The sequence below is a fragment of the Micromys minutus genome, assembly GCF_963924665.1.
Source record: "Micromys minutus genome assembly, chromosome: 13".
Lineage (NCBI taxonomy): Eukaryota > Metazoa > Chordata > Mammalia > Rodentia > Muridae > Micromys > Micromys minutus.
The window spans coordinates 27581056-27597556 of NC_137982.1; the positions used below are offsets into that span (position 1 = coordinate 27581056).

Below are 16501 nucleotides of genomic sequence, written 5' to 3' on the forward strand. Positions count from 1 at the left end.
AAATTGACCTATAGAAACCTTTAAAAGTATTCATATCTACCTATTACTGTTTAAGACCACCTGGATCTAGATCCTCCTTCTCCAGCTCCATCTTGATTCTTCTTCTTTCTCCTCTCTCCCTGTTATCAAAACTTTGTCCCCACCCCACTCTCTACTGTCCAATCACATGTTACCTTGACATTAACCTACACATGGCTTCATATTTTAGTATTTCTAATTCATCACATAATGATAAGTTGTCCTGTTAGTTGGTAAACGTGTGAGTACCGAGGGAAGTAAACCTCTAGTCGTGAGTAATAATGGGCCACTTTAGAACAGCAGTAATGAGCACCTGGTGCATCGGCTGATGTGGTGGTTAATCCAGAAATTCTCACTATTGTGTGTTAGCACCGGAGGTTCCTAGTGTCCACAAGGAGCACGTGGAACCCTGTTAACAGTATATATCCTTGCTTTGGCTGGTTATGCTATGGGCTGATCTCAGTCTGAAAAATAGTGTAGCAATGTGCATTTCTTTAATTTTATAACATCATGGAAAATGAGTGTGTGTAGGATCTAGGGTAAATAAACAGGGTCATAAGCATAAATTAGCCAAATGGAGTAAGAAAAAAAATGGATTCAGTTTAAAACTCAAATTCTCAGGCCAGGGACTAGATGCATGAGGGTCCATGTTAGCACTGACACCCAACATTGGAAGGGGAATGGAACTTACAAAGGCAAGCGTGCTTTGGTCTTCCCCCACCAATCAGTTTTTTCGGGAGCCTCACCAGACAAAGACAGTCTTAAGTACTGAGCATTCTGCAGTCCCTAAGAAGGTGTCAGGAACTTACTCTCCAGGGAGGTAATCATGGCAAGACTGCACTCACAATGGAAACATGTAGCATTCCAGATCGTAGGATGATGAATAGAACCAAAGCCATTACCTGCTCTGTGCACTTCTCAGGGTTTCATGCCTGTAAATTCTTGGGAGCACACACCCCTGTGAGGTTGGTAGTGTCTGAGAAAACTGAGAGTTAAATGATACCCTCCATAGCACATGGCTAATGAGTTGTGCAAGGTTCTAATCCAGGAAGGCCTTGGATTATCACTACCAAGTACTACTGAAAAGGAACCAAAAATAGGGATAGAAGTGCCATATGAATATAAGAATTCACCCCCAGACTGTCTGCTAGGACAGTGTCACCGAGGGGGTAGTATTTATGAGAAGTGAACTGTGGACAGAGGGAAGGGCTGTTAGAGAAAGAAGATCCTAGGCAGAGGGCAAGGCAAGTACCAGGGCCCTGGATCAGGAAGGGAAGTCGAGTTGGTTGGGGCAAAAGGAGTAGCGAAGAGAAAAGCAGAAATTACAGGGATCATGTAGAACCTTGTGGGCCAGTGAAAGACATAGCTGTGTTACACATAGAAAACAAGGCATTCTAAGGGGACATTGTGACATCTGCTTTAATGGGACGAATCCTCATGGCTTCTGTTCAGTGTTGGCCTTTGGCCATGGAGTCAAGGGGAGGTAGACTGTTTTGGAAGTGACTGGCATTAACTTGGAAGAGTTTTGGTGGTGGTATGGTTTGGAATTATAGGAAGAAAGATAAGAAAAGTGGTCAAGTTCTGGATCTCTTTGTATGGACAGTGAGGGCCACAGCATCTGGTCGTGTATTGAGGGAGAAGGTGAATAATATTGCTGGTACTAGGAGTCTATCCTGGGCCTCTAAGATGAAGTTACTGTCTACTGTAGGAGCAGGAGGTCTGACAGATCACCAGGAAGTCTGTTTTATAGACTTTAATTGAGATGTCTATTTGGCATCCAAATGGATAAGTCAGTCTGAATATGGAGTGGATGGTGTGGGTTGAAGATAGATATTTGAAAGCAGTTAGCATGAAAATGGTATCAGAAACCATGGATACTGTGCTAGTAGGTAGAGAGGAGGTTCTTAATATGAACCCATAAGGCACTCCACTTAAAAGTTGGAGAGAGAAAAGCCAAGGAGAAGACAGACTGAGAAATAGCCAAGAGGGCAGAAGCCAGCCAGAGGAAGTGCTGCAAGCTGGGTCTGATGCTTCTGCTAAGTCATGCAAGATGAATGGGGTTTAGCTGAGTGCACACCCGGGGTGATCCTGCCAAGAACAGCTTCAGGGGTGGGAGGTGAAAGGCTCAATAGGAGTGGCTTTCAGAACACACAGTGAGAGGAAAGAAATCTCTAGACCTTGCATGTTTGAAGGGATTTTGCTGTTGTAAAGGACAGCATCCAAATGGGAAGGTGTGGCCAAACACTGGCTGTCTCGCCAAGCTAGGGTTTTGTTGCACAATATATTTATGGAATGGCAATGAATCAGTACAGAGAGACAAATGGGCCTGCAGAGCCTTCAGACCATTTCACATTCTTTGTCTTTTTGAGGCAGGATCTCAGGTAGACCGGGATGGCTGTGAATTTTTTGGACTGATCCACTTGCTTGCACCTCCAAAGTACTAGGGTTACAGCCGTGTGTCACTGTGCTGGCTCTTGTAATGTTGCAGAGTAGGTGAGAGGGTGTAAGGTCAGGGATTCAAGTGGATGGGCTGGGCTGAGATCGGAGCACAGGAGTGTTATCTCTGAGAGGAGATACCCTGGTCAATGGGCAGATTGACTAAAGCTTTAGAAATGTTTGGTTTTGGGAGATAGTGCCTTGCTATGTGGCCCATGCTGACCCCTAATGTCTTTCTCTCTCTCCCCCCCCCCCCCCCTTTTATTCTTCTTTTGTCTGTTGGTAGCATGTGTGAAAGGAAGAGCAAAACTGTGTGTGCATTTAGGAAATACTGTAGTTGCTCTAGATTCTTGTTGTGGACTAGCTTGTTTGTGAAGAGTTATGGGGAAGTGTGCATCAAAATGACCATTGCCAAGGGTGGTGGTAGTGGCGGGAGGTGGAGCAGAAGCTGGGGGACAGTCAACCTTAGCTTCATCATGGAGTCATCCTGGATGCTTGAAAATTTCAGATTGCAGAGCTTTGTCTTTGAAATGCAGAGTAACCTGACCTGGGTCAATCTTGGGAATCCAACCAGAGCTTGGTTTTGTTTTGTCTTTAAGGTGATTCAATGAGTGTACAACTTTTGAGTCACTAGAATAGTGTTTTCACTAGTTTAATAGAGACAAACACAAAGTTCATTCATGAATAGTGGAAGGATGCTCTTGCTCAAAGTGCCTTTGATAGTGGAAAGCAGTGTTTCCAAACATTTTGGAAAAGGCACATGTTCTGACACTCATGTGCTAGGAACTCAGCTGCCTTACATGAAGTAGGAATGTCCAGGGGGTTTGGCAGTGCTAGAGATAGGATCTGGAGTTTCTGTCATGCGAGACCGACTTGATCTGAGCTATACCGCCAGCCCAAGTGTTTGTGTTGTAGGTAACATTGAGACTTTGGCTATAATGGTTTGCTTTTCCCCTCTGCATTTCAGTATGGTTTCAACATGGTCATGTCTCATCCACACGCCGTCAACGAGATTGCACTAAGTTTGAACAACAAGAATCCCAGGTAAGCATGTTTCATAACGTTCAGGGAAGCAGAGAGCCAGTCATCAGCCAACCGTTTCAGAACTGGAAACCTTGCAAGCGTGGCTCCCCCAAGCCAGACTGGCTATAAACCCCGTGGCTGTGTAGAATTTTCCCCTTTGCCCGGCAACTCTCCTAGTGGGGGCAGAACTGAGCACCCGGGACAGCTCTCAGCCTTCCATTTACCTTTCAGTCCATGAGTGACCTGGTTCTCTAACGCTCTACTGAGAGGTAGTGGTGGGCAGGACTGGGTTGCCAGTTCACCCAGACACGGGGACCAGAAGAGTGTTGACAAGGCTTAAGCTACACCAACTAACATGAAAACTAACAGCCCGCCAGGTTACCTTGACACATGGAGCTTAGTTACGAACAGAAAGAGAAACACAAACACAAATTTAATGGTGTGTGCACGGTTTCCTTTTATGTGCACCATCAAGACCAGACTCGTACATCACGGTGGTTTTCCTCACCGTTTGCCTTTTGCTTGTTGTAGAGTATTCTGGTGGTTTCTGCATTTCAGTTCTGTACCTCCCCTTCAGATACACTGCTAAGAACTGGATTATCTCAAAACTATTAGTTCTTCTTTAAACGAATCCCTGGGCATAAATTGGGTCTTTTAATTGTAAAGTTCTGTATACACATTGGATATTTTGGTTTTGCGGTTGCTTTTGTAGTCCTGGGTTCCTGACTTCACCACAGGGAAGTCATTATTCATTTTTCTTAAGACAGTTGACATTGTGGGTTATCAGAACCGTCTTTGTTAAAGAGGTTGGCAGTTTTTGTTCCAGAACGAAGACGAGATGCTAAAGTAGCCTCATGTGAAAAAGCAATACTGTTTCTTTGTTCACATTTTATTTGCAAATGTTGAATTCATCCCTGGCTTCTTCCCAAAATGATTTTAGATGCAACTTTATTTTGTTGGGTCAGAGAAAATATCTTTCTATGCGCACAGCTGTAACCTGGTACTTTTCCGGTCTCCCGAGTAAGAAAAAACACTAAAAACTTGTCATGTGGAATTCTCATGGCTCTGTTTCTGCAAGAGAAATGAAAAACATTAATTCCAGCTGATTTTTAGTTTTGCTAGCCATGCTAGACTCCTAACAGTTAAGACTGGCCACACTAATCACTGCAGACGGCAAACTTAGGGAGGTTCCGGAATGTGCCGGGTGTCCTTCAGTTACCGAGGCGTCAATGACGATGCAGGCCGGTGCCCTGTTCCTCCACTGTTCGTTCTGGAGGGAGCAGCGGCTCATCATGTCTCCTTCAGTGATGAATGTTTTTCTTTCCTCCTCTTGTTTCGACAGAACAAAAGCTCTTGTCTTGGAGCTGTTGGCAGCCGTTTGTCTTGTCAGAGGCGGGCATGAAATCATTTTATCAGCTTTTGATAACTTCAAAGAGGTAGGACCCATAGTTTTGATAAGAGTACACAAATGTCTAACATCTTTGAATAGAGTGATTCACGTTTTCATCGACCCTAGGACTAAGGAAGCATACGTAGCTAATTTCCCCGAGGCCTTACTGAGAAGGATGGTTTGGGGTCTCATTTCTATCCTGTGTCAAAACTATTTGCAGTACTCATTTCCCTTTGGGGCAGGGGAACGGGCATTGGGCAAACTGTCTTTGATGCACATACATTGGGTTAAGGTTTGTGCAGTGCAAACTCCAGTAAGGTTGATAAAGCCTTTCATCATAGTTACTTCTCCTGAGTCCTCTTTATTTTCATTCCTTTGCTGGATGCTATCTATGTAGAACTCATTGAACCTGTCAAATGGGGACACTCACTGGGGGATTTGTAACCTTAACAGAGAGGTGCTATCATAAGCACACACATGCTCACACACACACACACACACACACACACACACACACACAGAGAGAGAGAGAGAGAGAGAGTTAAAACTGGGTATAGAGGATCACAGACCTGCAACCCCAGCACTGGGGAAAGACATCTGGGCTAGAGTAGATGTAAACTGATAATTTGGCTACATAATGAGTTCCAAATTTATCTGAGGTTCATGGTCCCCCAACAAGAAAAACACAAAACAACAACCAAGAATGAAGCAGTGGGCCTATGTGGTTGAGATGGAGACTGGGGGCTGGAGCTTCGGTTCGAGGGATCAGTGGAAGGCGGTACGGTTGCCCGTGCACAGAGCTCTGTAGGTTCGGTTGGTTCCCTGCACTTGTGAGCGGGAAGACTGTTCTGAACAATGGAGGCTGTTGCACACAGGTAATATTACACAAGTCAGGCGCCACGAAAATATCTAGACATCTCTACGAAGGATGTAACCAGTTTTCCGTGGGTGTAGTGGGCAGTGCTGGGGCCAGGTAGACTGCCTCTGTATTCCCAGTGCCTGTGCCTCACATCTCCGATGGCTTTAAGTAGGAAAATTACAAACAGCTCTGGGAGAATGTTGAAGGCACTCAGAGCCCCAGGTTCTGATAGGACCCTCAGCCAAGGTGTGCCTTAGCCTGGTAGTACTGTTTAATTCCAGATATTTCTGGATTAAGACTCAAACTAGCTGGGTGCAGTGGTGCAGGCCTTTAATCCCAGCAATTGGAGGCAGAAGCAGGTGGATCTCTGAGTTCCAGGACAGCCAGGGTAATGTGGAAAGATGGGTTTCAGTCAGTCAGTCATCAACCAATCAATCTTTTAAGCCAAGCTGAGGTTTTTTGTTTTTTGTTTTTTGTTTTTTTTTGCTTAGTTTTTTTTGTTGTTGTTATTTTTTTGTTTTTGTTTGTTTTCTGAGACAAGTTTGTTGTTGTTGTTGTTGTTGTTGTTTGGGGCTTTTGGTTGTTTTTGTAAGCCAGGCTGGTTTAAGATGTAATTCCCTGAGGGGCTTGCAGGCGCTCTGCCTCTTTCCCGAAAGTCTAGAGAAAGATGCTGAGCACTAGCCATGCCCCAGTGCAGAATCAGTCCCATAGCATCTTTAAGGGTTTCATTTTACAGAAGGATCTCGGATAGCTGCCATACCTGCGGGGACACATGTGAAGGTTGGTGGGCATGCTAGGGTCAGAATTTGTTCTAATTCTGAATGTCTGTGCAGCGACACCTAAGTCTGTGCTTACCTGTCTGACTCTCTTGCCTCAGTATTCCTAGTATCTGTGTCTCACATCTTACACCACTTTATGTAGGGAAACAAGGGAAGACAGCAGAGTTGCCCTCCCTTCTGGAGAGGGGGAGGGAGGGAGGGAGGGAGGGAGGGAGGGAGCTGTGCTGTGAGCCTGTCAGGGCTGGGAGCTCTTAACCTGTGATCAGCAGAGCCCACACTGCTGGCTTGGCCAGTTGCTTCTCACCCTAGCCAGTGCTTAATGAGTCCGCTGCATGCCTGTGTCATTATTGCTAACTGAGGGGACCACCTAATTGTGCCTTTAAACGTAAATCTCGTCAGCCTCGGTGGTAGTGAGGTCACACCTGAGTTCTCAAAGGATGATGAGTAACAGGGAATCTTTATGTTTACACGTGGCTTCCAAAACATATAAACTTAAATTGACTGTGTAAATGTTTAATCTGTGAGTCTACATATCATGTATAAATACACATTGTACATCTATAAATAACGGGATATATTGAGGGAGTGACTTTAAAGTGCAAGATAAATAGCATATGTTTTCGGGTATAATCCTCAAATCTTTACATGAAACCAGACTTGAAAATGTCGCATACTGTTTCAATCTCCTACTGAGAATATCACATGAGAAGTCCTGTCTACACTAAAAATATTTTCTATAAAGGTATTCATGACCATAGCTGTAATATCCTGAAATATAACTTTAATAACCATCCAATTATACTGTAAGCCAAATTATGTATTAAAAACTTTAATTGGGGGCTGGAGAAATGGCTCATTGGTTAAAATCACTGACTGCTCTTCCAGAGGTCCTGAGTTCAAATTCCAGCAACCACATGGTGGCTCACAACCATCTGTAATGGGATCTGATGCCCTCTTCTGGTGTGTCTGAAGACAGCTACAGTGTACTTATATAAATAAAATAAATAAATAAATCTTTTTTAAAAAAGACTATATTGGATCTGAACTAAAACTTGCCTTACAGGAGATGCTTTGTTTTATTTCCTCATACTTAACACACAAAAGACACACAGGCATATGCAGAATTGAGTCATATCTTCTGTGTCAAGAATTTCTGCACCAGAATTGTGTGTGTTTTAGCTTTTTAGGGGATATCACATGCTTATTTGAAGAAAACTCCTAAATCCAAGCACTGGCAGGTAGTTGAAAGCGGAATTATAACCTGATCCCTGACCCTGCAATTGCCTGGTGCTTTGGGTCTAAACACGATTCTGTTGATCTCAGTGCTTTTTAAATTCCTTTCCTTTTCTCATATCTCTATGTGAGTCAGATATTTTCTTATACATCACAGCAAAGGGTGTTTTCTTTACTTTTTTGTTTTTTGGGTTTTTTTGTTGTTGTTGTTGTTTTGTTTTTTGTTTTTTTGTTAGAAACGTCACTGGAGTTTTCTGGCTTCTGGAGAACTAGGAGCTAATGCTTTATGGAACACCGTCCCTCTGTTGCAGGATACTGGACAGGGTATGGTCAGTAGATAACATTCACAGGGCCACCTGTGCTTGAGAGAACCATTGCCTCACAGGACTGTTCACCTTTAGTCTGTGGCAGGAATCATGCCTTTTCTTTCTCGAGCCAATATGGTTCATTCTGTCAAGTGTGACCAGTTGTACAGGTTAACATGAATATAAAATGAAGCAAAATAGTTTTTGGCCCTTCACACACATGATTACTTCTTTCTCATGGTTCAGTTAATGTTATAGATAGCAGCAATATTGCTCTCTCTCTCTCTCTCTCTCTCTCTCTCTCTCTCTCTCTCTCTCTCGCTCGCTCTTTCTCTCTCTTAGTTTTTTATTATTGCGCATGTTTGTATGTCAGAGCCAGATCAGAAGCGTGAGGGTGGTGGTGGTTGGAGACATCAAAGCAATGTGAGGAAACAAAGGGTAGAGGCAAGTCTATGGGGGCTGATTTTATTTTTCTTCTCTTTCCTGTTATTGAACTGGGTTACCAGGCTTGCATTTCAAGCCCCTTTACCAAACATCGTGTATTTCCTCATTTTGTTTTCAAAAGAGTCTTGCCCGCAGTGTCCTCACATCTAAAGTTTGTGCTTAGAAATAGAGAGTGCATTTTGCAATGGTTCTCAAACTGTGGGTTTTGGACCCTGTCAGCTAACTACTATCTCCAGAATGATTGTCATTATGACTCATAATCAGCAGCAAACATAATTTCATGGTGGGTGTCACCACAGCATAAGGAACTATATTAGAGTGTCAGAGCATTAGGGAAATCGAGAACCACTGGCTTATGGTGATGAGGTTGGGTCTAAGGCCAGCACTGCTGAGCAAGCACATGGGTTACCTCATGTGTATACTGGTGCGTTTCAGTGATACAGTTCCCGAAGGCTGCTTGCAGCTTGTACCTACGCAAGGATATGTGTAGTTGAAGGCTAGCTCATTAATAGTCAACCACAACACTCTTCAAGTTCTTTGCTCTAAAAACAATTAAATACAAGGAATTAACACATCTGAATTTGGTGTTGAAGTGTCTCCTCATGAAAATTTATGCCCCTGAAATGAGGACCAGGGTGAGAACAAGGGCCATCTGTTTCTCTTCACTGTTTCCTTTATCCATATGAAAAGTCATGCAGCCATCTTCTTGAAGTTCTCTCTTAGCTGCATGGCTGTATGTAGTTTTGAGTGTTGAGTCTGCAAGATAGGAAAAAATAAAACACATTTGGAATTCTAGAAACACTTTCTGTGTTCAAATTAGTTCAGGGTCTTCTTTTTGTAAGAAACAGACTCTTCTTCTAACATACCAAAGAGAGGGCAGATGAAGGAAGACAAGAGACAAAGAGACAGGACAAGGAGCCTAGAGACCAGCCTTAGAGATGGACAAGTATTCCTGGTATGGCTCGCCTGTTGGTGTGGCTGGCCTTAGAGATGGGCAGTGAGGACAGCCCACAGATAGCCTACACATTCATCCTTGAGAGAGACAAACTCAGCTCTGTTTGTTCTTTTCTCCCAATCATCATAGACCTTGCCTAGAAACCCATGGACTCATAAAATCCTGCCAACTGTGAAGGGCCTTGAGCAGCCGTCACTATAGATTTAGAAAGATTCTAGTTCAACTCCTACAAGTTTGCAACCTACACCTTCTTCTCTTTTCCCTTACCCTTCCTCCTTTCATGCCCCATTAAATCTTGGGTATAGTTGAGAACTTGCCCTACTTGTAAAAGGTACCCCAAAATATACCAAAGAAAGTTTCCATTTGGTGTCATAGCAAAAGTACCTAGGCAATAAAACAGCCTACTCTGACACCTCTGATAAAATCTTGAGGGTTTTGAGCCATTAGGTCTCCCAGGATGCTGGAAGGTATCACTGGAAGCCATCAGGATCCGTTATAATTGTCTTCAACCGCTTTTATAATGGTAACATCTGGTTTGGGGCAAAAGTTGTAGTTTGGTTAGTAAACACCCTAATGCCTCCCACTTCTGAACTTCCAGCATAGGCACACAAGCCCTCTAAAATGAGTCACTCAAGGCCACCGGCTCTCTTTATGCAATACTTTTGGCAGTAGCCCTTTTCCCCCTCCACATGCTAGAAACTTTCCTAAGAAGGCTGATGTGGTTTAGCTACTGGGCGTCTGAAAGCACTTGTACTATGGATTATTAACTTGATTTAAGAAAGCCTGTCGAGAGTTATTCACAGTGGTCCAAACTGGACAGGAAGAGGAACAGACGTTTTGATGTGTTCCCAGAATCCCTCTGAGTTTAATTTCATTGACTTCATCAGTATTTGAGGGCATGGGTTATAAATATAACCTGGGCCATTTCGGTAGCTCTGGAAGTACTGAACATTTTCAACATGGAAGGAGGAGTACTTTTGTATTCAGTACAAAGAATACGCTTGAGCCATGGGAGACTTGGTCCTATTGTGTGTATTCATTCCATTATGTCAGCCATGGACTGTATTGTTTAGTTCGCCAGGACACCCCTGGTTGCTCTGTTTTCTTGGGTACCGGTAGCAAAGGCATATGCCGTATTAACACTGCTACATGGTTTTGTTTATGTGGTGTCCGTGAATAGTAACGCACCACCCTAGCAGCAGGTTTACTAAGCTCTCTGGTTCTGTGGGTCCGTGTTTATACTGAGATGTCTGAGACCGACTCCATTTCTGTTGTATCTAGGGTCTCGCAGAGGAGAGCAGTTGGCGGGGAGTCTAGAGCTCCCTAGAGAATTGTGTGTGTTGAGTTCACACTGAAAATCGAAAGAAGCTGAGTGTAATGTCTGGGTGGTGGCAGCAGCTATATTCATACTTAAAGAATGGTGCTTGCGTGCACACGCTAGTTTCTTCTTCCAATGCCTTCACTTCCCAGTCTTTAGCCTATTGGATGGTACAAACCACATCTAGAGTGGGGCCTCCCCCCTCATTTACCCCACATGTCAGTCCCTTCTGGTAACACTTCCCACTGATAATGCACCCAGTGTTTGAGAGTCACTAGACATCTCTCTGTGCAGGCATGCTGACACTCAGTGCCAGGCCTCACACTTGCATTAGCTGTAGGGGATTCCCTAAGATTTTAGTTGTTTCTTCCTTTCTCCTCTTTGTTCAAGACCATGATCGATCCTCCTAATAATAAAAGCTTGATAAACTTTTTGATTGATGCTAGGAAGGGTGATTACTTTCAAGCGTGGTTTTGAGAGCTTTCCTAGAAAGGAAAGGAAGCATTGCCTAGGGCTCTAAGTTCATTTCCTGGTAATGAACAAGTTATGACGGTAAGTGCCTTCATCCTCTAGTAAGGAAGTGAACTCCACTGTCCTGCTGACTGTAGGATGAGTCATACTTATTCACTGAAAATACAAAGTATACTCTTTTTTTTTTTTAAACAGAACAAATTTTGATGTAAAAAAAAAAAGTAACATCCTTTTACCAACAGCTTCTCACTTATCCGCTCGTCCTGTCAAGTGCAAACATAAAGAATGGTTCTTTTGACAGCAGATTCAGTCCAAATACATCATTAAGGAAAAACACAGACTAAATAGACTGAACTGTGCTTAGACAACAGTTAAGTTGCATGTTTTAAATTTTCCCTTCTGAGTCCTAAGGCTGGAACTGTGGCGCTGGGTCAGCGAGCACAACCATAACTAGTGCCCACTCACCTGGGCTGTGGCAGCCCTGCCACCTATTGTCAGGAAATGGCTGGATTTGGAAAGCTGCTGGACTTACCGTCTAGCAGTGATAATAGGAGCTTGCTAAACAAACTGAATTTTGTTAAAATAAGTATCTTGAACCAGTTTCTGGTGAATTAATCTATTTATTATATATTGTTATCAAGGAACTCCATGATTGATAATTTAACCAATAAACCAATTGCTGGTCATTAACCAAAGACTGTTTTATGAATTAAAAACAAATACCTGGGAAACTTTAAAACAAAATATACTCATTGTCAGGGACATTTATAAACACTAGAAATTTAAGAAGTTACTGTAGCCCTCCCCAGGAAGGGAAGGATCTCAGGCCTGTTGAAGCATCAAATACATTTGACATTTGAAATACTAGGCTTTAAAAAAGCAAATGGAAGATGCTGGTTAGGATGAAGATCAAGACAAGGTGTGTGTGTGTGTGTGTGTGTGTGTGTGTGTGTGTGTGTGTGTGTATGTGTGTGTGTGTGTGTGTGTGTGTGTGTGTTTGTCTGTCTGTCTGTCTGTCTAAGGCAGATGGGTCAGAAGCAGTGTGAAACACATGGTGCCCGAGTTTAAGATGTATAAAAATCAGTTAGGTACATCACCATTGTTAATTATTATTAACTTTGACACAGGGCCTCTAGCTTGTTAGGTATCCCAGGCTGGCCTTGAGCTCAGGCGTTTCTTGTCTCTGCCCCTGGCTGCTGTGATTACAGGGGTGTACCTCTGTGCCTGATTGGTGATAGTTGCCATGGTAGATGAGTACAGACCTGGTGGCTTTAACACATCCTTTGTTTTTGTTTTAATCTTATGGTCTGACATATCAAGGTATAAAACAGTCAATGTGGGCTGGAGGGATGCCTCAGTGGTTTAGAGCACTGACTGCTCTTCTAGAGGTCCTGAGTGTTCAATTCCCAGCAACTACATGGTGGCTCACAACCGTCTGTAATGGGATCTGATGCCTCTTCTGATGTGTCTGAAGTGTACTGATATATGTATGTATGTATATGTATATGTATATGTGTGTATAATATTATATATAATAAATCTTAAACAAAACAATTGATATAGTGGTATTCTACAAAGTCCAGAAGAGAGCCTGTCCCTTTGCTTTTTATCATCTATATTCCTTGGTTCATGCCTTCCTTTAACTCCCAAGCCAGCAAGACACCTACCTCTTTCTCTGTTATCTGGCTTCCTTTATTTAAGGAACATAGTGATAACATCCTATCAATCCAGTTAATCTCCTGATCTCAAATTCCTTCACTTACTTAAGTCCATGAACCGCCTTGTAGCACCTAAGGTGACAGTGCCAGGGTGGGACATGGCTACCCTAGTACAAGGAATGCGTAATTTGCCAACATTCAGGTAAAGAGACTTAAGAATGCCATTTTGTATTAAGATTGCCTTTTAGTGAAGTTGGCTTGTGCCTGAGACAGGGTGTGTGTGTGTGTGTGTGTGTGTGTGTGTGTGTGTGTGTGTGTGTGTGTGTGTGTGTGATGCTCCTGAAAAGGGCACACAGTCTTCATGTTTCCAAAGGGGAGAGGGGCAGCAAAAGAAATGTGGTCTCCAATCACTGGCTACTTAAACAGCCTCCGTTAGTAAGGAGATGAATGGTTCTTGGGCTCAGGGAGGAAAGTCCGTTGGCAGTGGACCCAGCAGGAGATCAGTCTGATGGGGCAAGGTGTGGGTTGGCCTCTCTGTGGCTTGCTTCAGAATTTGTCACTGATGTTTCAGAATTCTTGGTCTCTTTCTGCACTCACAGCCAGCTACTGTGTGATTTACTCTAAAGTCGGCAGGACCTTCTTTCTCTGTGAGCCTGGGGGAACGAAAAGAAAAATAATTAAAGAGAAAAGAGAAAGCAGAGAGGACCAAGGTGCTCAGAGGCACCAGGTGACCTGGCAAGTTAGCGGTAATGGAGGCGCTTTTGCTCATTCTGACTTTACTGCAGACCCCTTCCCCGCCTGACTATAATTCTGTACAAAGAGGAGCTTCATTTTCTTAATGAAGCAGCTACTTAAAAAAAAAAAAAAAAAAAAAAAAAAAAAAAAAAAAAACAAAAACCAAAACCCCCAAACACCAAACAGGGTGTTGCCTGCTTTTGTATTTTTAGTCACATAAAAATACCCCTTCTAAACCATGCCCTCTGGCAACTGAAAAGCAATTGGCATACGTGTCTTCATTTTATATTCTTGGAAGAATGCCCTGGAGAAGCAGAGAGAGCTGTGTTTTGTTGGAGACATGCAGTGTCTCACAGGCTTGGGTACTGGTCTTCGAGCCTGGAGCTTTCCTTCAGACCTGGCTCATTGACATTTGCGTGTTCTGTGGTTTTAAAGGACAGGAGGACAGTATGAAGGGCATGCGTGTGTATGTATATATGTCTGCCTATATGTGCATGTGTCTATATTTGTATACATGGACACACATCACACGTGTGTGTGTGTGTGTGTGTGTGTGTGTGTGTGTGTGTGTGTGTGTGTTATATCAAAGTCCAGACTATTGTAGCTTTCGTAGACTCAACTCTGGGACCCATGAAAATGGAAGCTTTCAGGCCCTCATCAGGACTTGGTAGATATGTGTAGCATAGATTTACACAGACTCATGTTAAATGTCTGTTTTAGGGCCACCTAGCTTTCTTCTGTGTCCACCCCTCACTTCTTCATTCTATACTGTTTTGTATGGTAAATATGTATTTAAAATGCCCTTGTCTTGTTTCTGAAGAGCTGGCTCAGAGGTTAAGAGTCCTGGATGCACTTCCAGAGGTCCTGAGTTCAATTCCTTAGCAACCACATGGTGGCTCACAACCATCTAGGAATGAGGTCTGGTGCCCTCTTCTGGTGTGCAGGCATACATGCGGGCAGAACATTGTATACACAATAAACCTTTTTAAAAAAAGTTTTCTTAAAGACAAACAAACAAACCCTTTTCTTGTTGCTGGGTATGACAGTGCAGAACTGTAACTCTAGCACTCCCGGAACAGAAAACTAGCCATTTGACATTTCAGAGTCAGCCTAGAGCTAGCCTGGAGTACTATACCCTCCCTCAAAAGAAATGATAATTTCTGCCCTGAGGCCTTGTGTTTCAAATTTGGCCAAACAGGTAGTTTTCTATCATGTGAAAACAGAGAGACCTTTTAAAAATGTAAGCTTTAGTTGTTTTTGAAGGTTTGAGAGTCTAGTGCTAAGAGCTACATTGAATGCTAAGGTTCAGTCCTAGCTCTAGCATGATTCTGGGAGGCTAGACATGTTAACTGAGATGAAGGGTAAGATAAATCACATTTGTGTATATTTATACATGTGTCTTAATATGAGCATAATTGCACAAAGACGCCATGTGAATAACAATTAAACCCTAAAGTGCAAAAGTCAAGCTTGGCCATGGCTGTCCTGGTAATATGGGTGTATGTCAGTTTCTGTTGTGGGACTAGCGCATCTTTCCTAGCGATGCTTGCTTATCTTTCATTTTTCCATCTGTCCTTACCGCCCCTTCCTTAAGAACTTCTAAACACACTCAGAGGTCGTGGGAAGGTCTAGGGAGTTGTGTGCAGGTTTTTTAGCATGAACAAAGTCTATTTTTGGGGGGGACTGGGGCATTTGACAGACAAGAGAAGGCATGGTGGGTATTCTACATAGTTTCCTTGACTCGTTAAGGTAGACCTGTCTGCAAAGGGATGTAGTGGAGTACGTGTGCACCAAGGTCAACAATAAGAGACGGTTTCCAAATGTACAGAATATCGACTATTTTCAACTCCTTGTTGTGATTTAACTCCAGATTCTAGGTACTTATTTCTAGGTACTTGTACTTATTACTAGGTACTTATTGAACTTGACTTCCTGTGAGTCGAGCTTAAATCTCAGTTGAGATTGAAACATTTATAACACAAAACATGTTGGTATGCAAAGTTTATAGTAAATATGTAAGGATTTTGTTTCCTGGCTTCTTTCATAAAAATGAATAGTAACTTTTGGAAACAAGGCATGACTGCTGCTGTTGATTCTGTTCCATCTCCTCTCACATTAAATGCCAACGAATCTGTCTCGTATATGAGTTATAGATATGGTTTAAAGTGGAGAAAAAATACTAGAATGTTCTGCATGAACGTTTGGTTATATACTGTTTCGTTAATGCCCTCAGGCTGTTGCACATTGTTAATTCCCAGGCGTGAGAAAGGCGCGAAGATGGAGGCCTCAGCATAAGTGGGCCATTCTCATTCTAATCCCATTCCCTCTGGGACTGTGACCATCCCGCTCTGGGTTTGTATGCAGTCATACATGTTCTGTTAAACCCCAAGCACTTTCTAAATATGTTCTTATATTTTCCCTCTAAAGAGAAAACATAATAGGAATGGCTACAGATAAGGTAGATTCTTGGGATGGTTTTAAATTACTAGTAAAATTCATGGTAGACCGAACAATTTGTAGGGCTCCAATGAGAAAGCAAGTGCCTTTTGAGCTGGATTATTTTAAAAAACAAAAACAACAGAAAGGAAAATGACTTGGTTTGGTGGAGACAGTTTCAGCAACAGAGATTGGCAGTGTGAGTAAGAATGCATGGCTGACTAGGAAACTGTCCCCCACCTTACCAATGGAGGAAGTGCAGTTGGGAATTTAGCGTCTCCTATATTCTACATTCCGGAATTAGATGTTTCCTCTATCCATCCAGTTCCATCATGTCTGGTTCTAAAAGAACCACCGTCAGACAGCTTCAGACGGGAATCTGAAGTGAGTCTTTAGTGGAGGTCCCTGAACCTGGAGCCATCCCAGGGAAAGCAGGCAAAC

General features: G+C 43.0%; 1 protein-coding gene across 2 annotated transcripts in view; it reads left to right on the top strand.

The window, feature by feature from the left end:
• The window catches only part of FMNL2 (formin like 2), a 259204-nt gene that overhangs the window by 198290 nt on the left and 44413 nt on the right, over nucleotides 1-16501 (top strand). For both annotated transcript variants that reach the window (XM_080927503.1, XM_080927502.1), the window contains exons 8-9: nucleotides 3422-3498; nucleotides 4820-4913. In XM_080927503.1, coding sequence (XP_080783629.1) covers nucleotides 3422-3498; nucleotides 4820-4913 — 171 coding nt within the window. The remainder of the gene's footprint in view (nucleotides 1-3421; nucleotides 3499-4819; nucleotides 4914-16501) is intronic.